The following is an 11,867-nucleotide window of genomic DNA, read 5'->3' on the forward strand; positions in this document are numbered from 1 at the left end:
GAAAGAAAAAAGTGACGGCAGGTTTCACCACATGTTTACCTTCATGTGAACAATGTTCCTGTTCACGTGTCACAGAGCAGAATCTGATTATCACTCACTGTAGTCTGAAAAGAGTAAACGTGGCTACGTTATCTGAACACAGGACTGAATCTGATTATCTGTGAATTCATTCAGATTAAGGCAGGCGGATTTCTGTCATAATCTTATTACAATCTGAATGTTGCTAATGTTGACGTCATATTTAATTCAGATTTAATTCTTTAACATATTAATGATTTATGTAACATGAAATATGTTCTAAGTCTGTAGAACATTTAAATTATGAAGCAAAAACAGTGAAACAGATGTGGCAGGAAAATCGGTGGATGAAGACAACATGGATGAGTGAGAGGGTGAGAGGAAGTCTCTTTGTTGAGCAGTGACGTGATGTACTGTAGCTTTAAGACAACGACAGCTCTCTCTCTCTCTCTCTCTCTGTGTGTGTGTGTGTGTGTGAGTGAGAGAGAGAGAGAGAAGCCTTATTATTAGACAACCAGCCACACACACACACACACACAGAGAGAGAGACTGCGCACTGCCAAAACAGCTGGGATTAATTTCTTTCTCTTGAATTTATTGTCATAATTAAACCGTGTCTGTGTATGTGAGTGAGTGAGTGAGTGTGTGTGTGTGCGTGTGTGTGTGTGTGGGGCGTGTGTGTGGGTGGTTGAAGATGAAAACAACTTAAAGAGGATGGATTTCACACATTTGGAATAAAAGTCTGCATCACTGCGCGCGACCCGAGCACAGTCCTGTTTTAACAATCAGCCGGAGTCAAAGGCGTCCACGCGCACAAAAACAGGAAGCTATGTCGACGGAAAAACACGGTGAGTGTGTGTGTGTGTGTCGCACTGAAGGTTTTAATTAGCTTAGCTTTGATTGTGTGTGGATTCTGGAGCCTAATTAAAGCACTAATGACGTCACACACGTCACATCTGTTCTTGTCTGTCCATCATCTGTCTGGACCGAGGAGGAAGATGACGATGATGATGGTGGAGATGTTGATGATTGTGATGCTCATGAAGATGATGTGATGATGAGGGTAATGGTGGTGATGATGATGGTGTGAAGGTGGTGATAGTGATGTGATGATGGTGAAGATGATGATAATGGAGATGTTGATGATGATGATGATGGTAATGGTGAAGATGATGATAATGGGGGTGGTGGAGATGTTGATGATGATGGTAATGGTGAAGGTGATGATGATGCTGATCTGTCTATCTGTGTAACTATAATAAAGGTGATGCTCATATTACAGTCAGTAATAAGTAATAATGTATCAAAGAGACAGAATTATCTGTGTAATGGGATTAACTTTATGATATTAGTATAACTGCATGATTATGATAATAATCATACAGTTATTGCGTGATAATTGCATGATTATGACCACAGTAATACTATTCTATTACAATGTTATTTGTGAAATATAAGGAAAAGTGATATACATACATAAGTACATACAGTGCATAGCAACGGTGTGAATTAAAATCCAATTCATCCATATATTCAGAATCAGCAGTAATGAGATTAAGATGTGGCATAATCCCATTTCATAGCTGTATTATATAGATGTGTATATTTTATAATAATCCATCTTATAATAAGATGGCGTGTGTGAAAAATCGACATTAGTCATAATCAAATTATTGACATGGTTATATTATAATGAAAAAAGTATAATGAATTCTGTGAATGTGCAATTGACAGAAAATAGATTTAAAATGTTATATTTATACAGATTCATTTCACACACTATAATCCAAAATGCCTTTCATCTCTCATATGCTCTGTAAATAGAAATTAATGGAATTTTCTATTAATATAATATAATATAGATAGAAAATACAGTACATTCAACACTCTCAAGACACTTTCACACTCACTCTCAATCGTGAATCACTGCTGCCATGTTTACGCCACACCTCTCAAACTGTATGAAATGTCATTTTGGTCATGGTTGAGTTTCATGAATGTAACACGTGTTATTATGAATATAACGTGTTATTATGAATGTAACGTGTTATGAATGTAACAGGTGTTATTATGAATGTAACACATGTTATTATGAATGTAACACGTGTTATTATGAATATAACGTGTTATTATGAATGTAACGTGTGTTATTATGAATGTAACACGTGTTATTATGAATGTAACAGGTGTTATTATGAATGTAACACATGTTATTATGAGTGTAACACATGTTATTTTGAATGTAACATGTGTTATGAATGTAACCGGTGTTATCATGAATGTAACATATGTTATTATGAATGTAACATGTTATTATGAGGCAGTGACAGCTGGTTTCCCCTTCCCTTGTGCTTGCTTCTGTATGATAAAAAAATATAAATACTTTATATCACTGTACAGTAACAATACAGTAATAGTGTGGTAATCATTTTGTATCAGTAATATTATTTTAATATCATCAGTAATGGCTCTGGTGTGTGGGAACTTCAACGTTATAAAATAGTAATACTAACTTATTTTAAACATCTTCTTTGCTCTTTTTCTTCTTCTGTCAGGTCTGGATGACTCTGGTCGCCAGACCATGCAGCCCCCTCCGTACCTCCCCAGCTGGCAGGACCCCAGCGCGGGCCAACACCCTGGCATGGCCCCCGCCCCGGGCACCCAGCCCAGCTACCCTCCTCCTCCTCCTCCCCCGGGCTCAGACGGCTACCTCCAGGAAACCCAGTTCCATAGCGGCCCACTGGGACCTCCCGGGGCCCCACAGGGCTACACTGTACAGACCCAGGGTCCCGGGGGCAATGTGCCTCACCCGCCGGTCGGATACCTCCACCCGGGCTACCCTCTCCAGCTGCAGCCCTGCACCGCTTACGTACCCGTCTACCCGATGGCATCGGTAAGTCAGTGATGCTGCAGAATTACATTCATCAAATCACACATAACAATTCCTGATGGTTTCCATCCGTCATCGTTACAAATTCAGACTGGATGATTGAAAATGTATTTCATTAAGTCCATAGTCTCCAAATATTGTACTAGGACATTTCTTATATATAGTGAAAAGTTTTTTGCTTTGCAGCCACTTAGTGACTCAACATGAGCTGCTTTTGAAACATCTAACATGTTGGTTAATGTTTTGTGACAATGATTATTGCGTCTCTCATCGAAGATCATTTTATGAAGGAGTATTAGGGCTAGAAAAAAAAAAAAAATCCGGCACAAGAAAAACAAAAATCAGGCAAAAAACTAACTGCAGAGGCTTGACCACGTACCACAACAAAGCGACAAGCGACTGATGGCTCCATGAAAGCAGCGTGAAGGTGATTTTCTGAAGTGGTAACAGACGCCGTGTCTGTCTGAGCTCCACACCGACAGGATCAAGCAACAAGCAATCGGTTGCCTTATTGTATCTTGTGATACAACAAATGTGTTGACACAATGCTGATTAACCCTTAGCTCCACATGGGGTGGAGTGGCTCAGTGGTTAAGACCAGTACCCTGTGTGCAAAAGACATCATGGTCACAATGGTCACAAGTTTGACTCCACCCCTGGCTGATTGTACTCAATTCCATTGTAAGTCGCTTTGGATAAAAGTGTCTGCTGAATGACATGTAGTGTAATGTAATGACTCTCTCTTGCAATTTGACTGAAAGCACAAGTGAATTCTGTCTTTGCTCAAAAACCCCAGTTGTTATGTCTAGTTTGTTCAGAATCAGCTGTTTATCACAGAATGTCTGACACGTGTGGAGGCGGGGCTGATACATGATGATTGATAGAAGTCCACTAAGCTACTGCACATAAAGGGACAGAGCCTGATTACAAGGCAGCCACAGCTGTGTCAATGAGCTCACCTGTGACTGCCAGCCACGCCCACCTCAGGAAGACGTGTAAAACGTGGATAGATTAGTTTTTTCTCAAAAACACCAAACACAGGAACATCTGGTGTATTTTTGTGTCTGCTCGCTGTAACTCTCTTGTTAATTTTGAGAGAGAACCTGGTAAAAAAAAATGTCTTTGAGTGCCAACCCTGAGGGGCTGCACTCTGTCGGACTTATTTATTTACTGCTAAAATAAAGCACATGTAAATCAGTTTGACAGTCTCACCGTCCTCCTTTGTCCTTGTGTCTTTTGAGGAGAACGTGTTTTGTCAGCTACTATAAACTCACATACTCTCCGCAGGGTCAGCCCTACATGCCAGCTGGAGGAGCCCACGCAGGTATACCACCAGGCCAGATTCATCCCATGCAAATGCCACCCAGCATCACACTGATGGACCGCCGGCCGCCGCACGACTACCTGCCCATCGCTGTCCTCACCACTGTCTGCTGCTTCTGGCCGACGGGCATCATCGCCATCATCAAAGCTGTGCAGGTTGGTGCTGCTTCATAATATCTCTTTATTATCATGATATCATACGTCCAAGAGCTGCAGTCACCTGCAGAAATGTGCTCCACCAATTGAGTGACATTAAAAAAATAATAATGGTGGAAACATGCTTGTCGTTGCCACATGGGACAACCTCCTCTTTAAGAATGAAATATCTCAAATACTTGAGGGATAATTGTGCTTTAACATGACATAATCCCCAGGTGATAATCTCCCACTCAACATTTTGAGTGAAATGTCTTCTTGGATGAATTGGCTGGAGATTTTGTTTCCCTCAGGACAAATGATTCCTCTTCCTTGGATGATTCAGTTCTGTTTGGTTCAAGTATGAATTTACTCCATAATAATAATAATGATAATAATAATAATAATAACAATAAAAAATAATAATAATAACACACTGTATTCACACAGTTTAACACCGCAATTACCAACAAGAATGCTAACACACAGTGGTCCCTGCTTTCACATCAGCAAGAAATGAATTATTTTATTATTTGTTTGGAGGGAGGACATGGGGGGGACCAGGATCAGAGTCACTGGCCCCTGTTTGACCACTTGTAGAACCGCCCCTGCACACACACACACACACACAAGCATAACCAAATGACAACCAAATGACTTTTCAAATGACAAACTCAAAGAATACATCACTCCAGCTTCACTGTTGTAGTGATGTATTCTTTGAGTTTGTCATTTGAAAAGAAAAAAATAAATAATGAATGTTAGGTCATTAGTATTATTATTATTTGGATAATATAATATAATGATAATAATAGCCACAGAATTTCTTGGTTGCATTTGATTTTTTCAGAAACAGAATGTGACAGGTTTTCATTTCTTCCTGACAACAAAGACTAGAAAATAAGTGACGTAACCAAATGAATTGTTTGTATAAAGGTGAAACACAGCTTTGAATATGATGACGGCTGTCCCTGGACTGTAAACTGACTGAATCCATATTTCCAATTATCTTAAATGATGAAGAATCAAGAAAATAGTGAAGCAGAAGCAGGAAACTGGATTGAGATTCTACAAAAAGATTGCTCAGTGTGATATGCTGCTTCACCATAATCACTTTTAAAGTTCATACAGCACAAGGCAGAGCTTGTTCTCTCAGAAGCTGATTAATGATGCATTGAAGTGTTTGGTGTGTTGATGGAGAATCATGTTGGAATTACACCGTGACATTCGGGGAAGCCCTATTTCTAGGAACTGCTACTTAACATGTCACATGCACACACACACAAAACTCTGTGTGTGTGTGTGTGTGTGTGTTTTTCTCTCTCACACACACACACACACACACACTCTCCTGTCATGTTCCTGCTGTCTTACAACCACGACGAGAGGAAACAACATTAAAATATAGGTGATTTGAGTGCTGCACCACTACTAATAGCATTAGTTTTATTGGTGGAGACATTTGTATGTAATGAATGAATGAATGAATGAATGAATGACCGCTATGATACATGTTCACAGTGAGCAGAAGAAGACGGAGTGACGGGAACAAACACAAGCAACAGATTTTGTGGTTCTCTCTTGATAAATCATGGACTCAGACTGGATTTACCAAGAGTTAGTCTGCACAGCAGCAAGTGTTTATGTTACACTGCCCATTGCTAATGCTAACGTGATGCTAAATGATGCTTATGCAGTTCTTACCCTTCCAGTCACTACAAAAACCAGATTGTGTCCATTTGTTTCCCTCCAGGCTCTTGTAAACGTTCAGTGACTCAGTTAACCAGGAAGTTGCAGGTCTGGAATAATGTCCTCTCCACCTGTTTCCAAACTCATAGAAAGCATGTCGGGGACATTATATCGGTCGCAGTGAACTGTGACAGGTTGTTTATTATCGCTGCATCTTAGGCTGCAAACATGGCGTTTCATGTCCGCAGCATGTACGTTGATATATTTGACTATTATTAGGTTATTTATTGTCTGTAACCTGTGACCGGCTGTCAGGGGAACTTGAGGCAAGCTCCTCTTCACTCTCCTGTGGTTCTCTCACTACATGGTTTACCTCTGCAGTCTCAGACCGCTCTCACCAGCATGCTCTCGACCTGATCGTATTACATAACAGCATCACTGTTGGTGCAGCGGGACAGAATGGATTTTTTCCTCTGGACATGCTCAGCCGGCTCTGAGTTGAGCTGAGCTGACAAGGCATGGACGCACTTTCCTCTGCATGTTGTTATGGTGTGTTAGTGTTTTGCAGCACGGCCCCCTCTGCACACACTCCTGTTGCGCTGCAGTGAAATCGATCCACTCATGCTGTTTTAGACTTTTTCTCTCTCTCTCTCTCTTCTTATGTAACACGTTTTCCACTTCTCTCCTCCTCCTCCTCCTCCTCCTCCTGCCCACATCCCTCCTGCATCACGCAGGTGCGTACGGCGATAGCCAGAGGGGACATGGTGTCGGCAGAAATAGCCTCCCGCGAGGCGCGCAACTTCTCCTTCATCAGCCTGGCCGTCGGCATCGCCTCCATCGTGCTGTGCACCATCCTCACCGTGGTGGTCATCATCGCCTCGCAGCACCATGACGACGACTGGGAGCCGTAGCTCCACGTCGACAGGAAACCGCGGCACGTGTTGTCCAGCTACTGTAACTATTTGGAGGAAACAGGATCTCTGAAAACTCTAGTGCTTGCTGGCCCTCTGTGTTCAGCCACACACACACACACACACTCAGTACGTTTACATGCATGTTAAAAGTCAGATTTTAGTCAGATTAAGACAATAATTTATTTATTTTTTAAATATTATGTAAACACGTTAGTCCGACTAAAATCAAGCTAGTCTTAGTCGGACTAACGTACCTGGATAATGCGATTCATAGTCCGATTACTCCTGAGTCGAACTTGGCGTTTGGTGCATGCACTTAAGGGTCTTTGAATCGAAAGTAGAAAGAGACGACGTATAAACTCCAGTGCTGTTGTCTTACTTTGGACAACACAAGAACCACAAGAGACATGTCCATGTAATTTGTATCATTATTAACATACAGCCGGTACAGAACCACAGCACCGTCCATATAAATGTCTTTTCTGCTCTGCATACATACCTGGACTCGTCAGGCTGTCTGATTGCCTGACTTACATCAGTTTAATGGAGCGACATCCTAAGCTCGATTAAACTGTGCATGTAAACGCACTGACTGATCGACTGATGACCAAAAACACAAACAATCACAGCTGACATTCGAATACCAAATACTAGCACGGCCCAGTATTGCTGTTAGCTCACTGACCGCTCAATATTTCCACTCAGATAACATGAGCTGCAGGACGGAAACAAAGCTGCTTTCACTCCCTATTGATTCATATACAGTATTCTCTGATGACGTCCCGGTGCGTTCTTAGAAGTTCTGAAGTCAGGAACTCGGATTTCAACCTCAACAACCTACAAACACTGTTATTTTACTCTTCATAGCACTTCAGTGTATTTGTTTCACTATGAATCCACCGTACACACACTCGAGCTTCATATTTAATCGTAGATGTATTTGCACAACACACCATTGTGCAAATGTTTGTGTGCATTGTGATGGACTAGTATTGCTAACAGTGGCTATCACTAGCTCGAGATACAGTGAACACAGCGGGTTCCGAGTTCCGATGTAAATGGAACGCAGCATTATGCTGTGTTTACACCAGACTAATTTGATGCCAGGATTTCCCACCGTGTGACAGCCGCGGAGTGTCCGCTCGTTTACTCGTTAAGTAAATGGTGAGACTCGCCAAGGGTGTGTCCGGCTCCAGACGGCGCAGACACACATAGGATGGAACGCAACAATGCGGCTGATATTAGCCACGGTTGATGCCCGTTGTACTTCTGTCTTCTCTTAGGAAAATTAAAAATGCAGTAAAGTGATCGTGCTGCGCGTGGTGTGAACACAGCATCAGTGGGAGGACACACACACACACACACACACACACACACACACACAAGCAGCCAAAGGAGGTGTTTCAGGACAGAGGAAGATTTTAGTCTCAGACACATACACACGTTTTCCTCTTTAAACACATTCTAAAAAGTGCCATGTTTGTCCAGAGCAGTGTTACAGTGTTACAGTGTTACAGTGCTACAGTGCTACAGTGTTACAGTGTTACAGTGTTACAGCTGAGAGAAGAGACGGTCGGGTGGATTGAGGGGCCGATGTTGCTAACAGACACATTGACTGACTTGCTTACCACACACTGAACGTTCATTTACGACTCATGGTTTTTGTGTTACGTGAACATTTTAGCAGAATAATGATGTTTGTTAAATGATTCTTTCAAATTATTTTTGATCATTTTCCAGTGTACTGCTCGTTTTGAATTGGCTTAGATTTGAGATCATACAAGGATGATGACGAGGATGACGATGCTGATGATACACTTTGTAGAAAGCAGATGACAGGCAGTAGCTGCTTAGATTCATAGCTCACATAGTGCATGATAAACACAAATGTAGGCTAATGAGCTTTTAGTGCCAACATAAACTGTCTCGCAGCTGTTTTTGGGGGATATTTCCACTGGTACAGTATTTCCCGGAGTGTAGATTTTTCAAAATGAGCTCATTTAAATGATAGGTATTTGAATCTTGGTTTGACATATGTTTTAGCGAGTAGTTTAGAAGCGTATCGTCGCACAGCTCTTTGCTGTAAAACTGAAACTTTAGTGCAACATGAGACTTCTGAGGCAGCGCAACCCTGCATGTCATCCTCACTTAGTTTCTATTTTGTCTTAAATATTGAGGCTGTGAGATCATGTAATGTGGTTTCACGTATGGTTTCCATACCACAGCTGTAACATTACAGTGTTAACTGTTCTGTTAGGTTTCAGGAGTTAAACTGAGAACTGAAAATGAATGTTTCCAAAAAAGGGAGGGAGAGAAAATACTTTTGCCTACTGTGTTGTAGCACTTTCTGCTGAATGAAATCATTTCCTCTCTCTTCCTGTCTTTCTCCTGATCACATGACTTATTGGACCTATTAACATATCTCTTCTGCTCCCTTCCTTCCTTCCTTCCTTCCTTCCTCTGTTGGTCCCTATGATAATGCTATTTTTTAAAAAGAATTATACATATACAGTATATTTAAAAAGCAATGTGTTTGACAATGAACACACATAGAGACAGTATGATGTCTAATTGTATTATTTGACAAACATTAACTATTATTATTATTATTATTATTAGTATGACATTGTAATTATTATTGATGTATAAAGTACATGAAACACATCTGGGTTTGTAGTTATCAAACTGCTAAGAATTTGACTTTTTTTTCACTAAATTTGAGTAAAATCGTAATAGCTTTAGGAGCTAATATCTCTAACTGACAGACATTAACACATCTCTGGACTTAAGGGATATCAAAGATATTAATCCAAAAGAAAAACAAGTCATTCAGAGATGGCAGACTCACCCCGTTCACTCTGTCGGCCTCTGTTGGTCATATTGGCAAACTGCGGAAACACAAACAGACAAACGGACACACAGAGCCACTAAAAACAACACTTCACTTGCACTCTGTGGGATAGAGAATAATAAAAATATCTATATATCTGATAAAAGAGCGCCGTTTAAACATCTACAGCCTGATTCACAAAAACTCTTTAGTTGTTCAAAATCCATTAAAAAAAAGAAGAAAAGAATCAGCTGTTTTTGTAAATTCTTTCAATTTGATGGAGGAGCGAAGGTGATCATTCACAATTCATTTAGTAAAAACCAGTTCTGCAAATGTAGGCCATCATCTCCTAAATATGGAAGCATCGTCTGACAGATGAATACACAATTATTTTCTGTGTCAAAGACGAGCAAATACACATTTATTCAAGTTTGACTTATTCTGTTTCAACACTTCACCTTCAGCAGTTTGACAAATACAAACCCCATGCTTATGTTGTTGACACGTTGATATTTGGGCTCAGTGCTGTTGAGTATTACTATTATTCTAATTGTGTGTGTGCTGAATAATAAGAGTCATGTCCAGCATATTTGGTTTAGGCTGCGACTCCCTGTGTGTTTCCTGAGACATAGACACACGTTCTGTACATGTACATATATATATATAAATATAAGTATATATATGTATATACTGTTCACCACACACACACACACACACACATTCTTGTGCTGCATTCTTACTGAGGACACTCATTCCTTTGCCCCTTACCTTAACCTTAAAGTGGAACTATACAGGATTCTTCCCCTCATTTAACAGCTGTGGAGTCATTGTTGTGGTTGAACGGCTTGTTGTGGTTGAGATTTGGGGCTGGGCTGTTTCCACTCCCGTTACTGTCGGTTAGCAGAACACAAGGCCGCCGACCCGGGGGAAGCGAGGAAGAGGAAACGACTGTCGGCCTGAGTGAGGGTCCATACACGAGTAAACCCTGGACACAGAAGAATACAAAAGGGATGCCGACTGGCACGGACATGGCTCCACGGCTTGTGTTCGCACATGGGGAGTGGGGAGCATCAGCGGGGAGTAACAACAGTGAGGATGAAGCGGTAGACAATGGTTGGATGGCTGTTTACGGCCGTGTCATAAATTGTACAGTAGGGGGAGCTCTAGAGAAAAAGGACGAAAAAGCCACCAGACTTTTCTGCTTCAACCATCACAACTAAATGCCTAATCCTAAAAGCAGGTATTGAACCCCAGAATGTCCTCAAGTTCCCAGAATGTCCTCATGTTCCCAGAATGTCCTCACATTCCCAGAATGTCCTCATGTTCCCAGAATGTCCTCACATTCCCAGAATGTCCTCATGTTCCCAGAATGTCCTCATGTTCCCAGAATGTCCTCACTCCCGTGGGTTTATAGGTCTTTAGGTCCTCACACAGACAGACAGACACACACAGTGACACACAGACACACACAGACACACAGACAGAGCTGGGATGAGTGATTTCTTTCTTGTTTAGTTGAGCGTGTGCAGGTAACGCAGTGGGTCACAGAAACCCACCAGTGTAAGTGTGCTTCTCTTGAGGTTCATTATTCTGACTGTGTTTCAAATGCTTTGGTTGTTTCCAAGTTTACTTGTTTTAGTAACAAATAAAGAATCTGATTTTTTTGGTGGTGAACGACACGGCGGTGGTGATGGCGGCGTCTCATTCCTCCTCTTCTCTCATCATCTCTCCTCCTCTCTCCCTTCTCTCCTTCTCTCTCCTCCTGTCTCCTTATCACTGAGCAGTTATTTATAGTTGCCCTGGTTTCCTCCCACTCTATCTCTCCCTCTATCAGAACATGAAGTACAGCTTCTCTTACGAGTTTGTCTTCTTGCTGGTTTGTGTTTTAAAATGAGGGTGACCGTTCTTTAAAGAGCCTTCTAAAGCTACAGCACATCAGTGGAACCTTCTAGTATTCTTAGCCACACTAGCATTATATATAACTAACCAGACTCTGGAGATCCCGCTCCTCCCTAATCTGTGCCTCTCATTTATCATTTTGGTCATTATTGAGAAATGTTTGCTATGA

At 41.3% G+C, this 11,867-nt stretch overlaps 1 protein-coding gene across 1 annotated transcript; it reads left to right on the forward strand.

The window, feature by feature from the left end:
• Positions 1–535: 535 nt before the first annotated feature.
• prrt1 (proline-rich transmembrane protein 1) lies at positions 536–11,478 on the forward strand. Its single transcript, XM_044052076.1, has 4 exons — positions 536–866; positions 2,574–2,911; positions 4,196–4,387; positions 6,790–11,478. The coding sequence occupies exons 1-4, from the start codon at positions 848–850 to the stop codon at positions 6,964–6,966; spliced, it is 726 nt and encodes a 241-aa protein (XP_043908011.1). The 5' UTR covers positions 536–847; the 3' UTR covers positions 6,967–11,478.
• The last annotated feature ends 389 nt before the right edge of the window (positions 11,479–11,867 follow it).

The sequence above is a fragment of the Solea senegalensis genome, linkage group LG20 (genome assembly GCF_019176455.1).
Source record: "Solea senegalensis isolate Sse05_10M linkage group LG20, IFAPA_SoseM_1, whole genome shotgun sequence".
In the NCBI taxonomy this organism is placed as follows: Eukaryota; Metazoa; Chordata; class Actinopteri; order Pleuronectiformes; family Soleidae; genus Solea; species Solea senegalensis.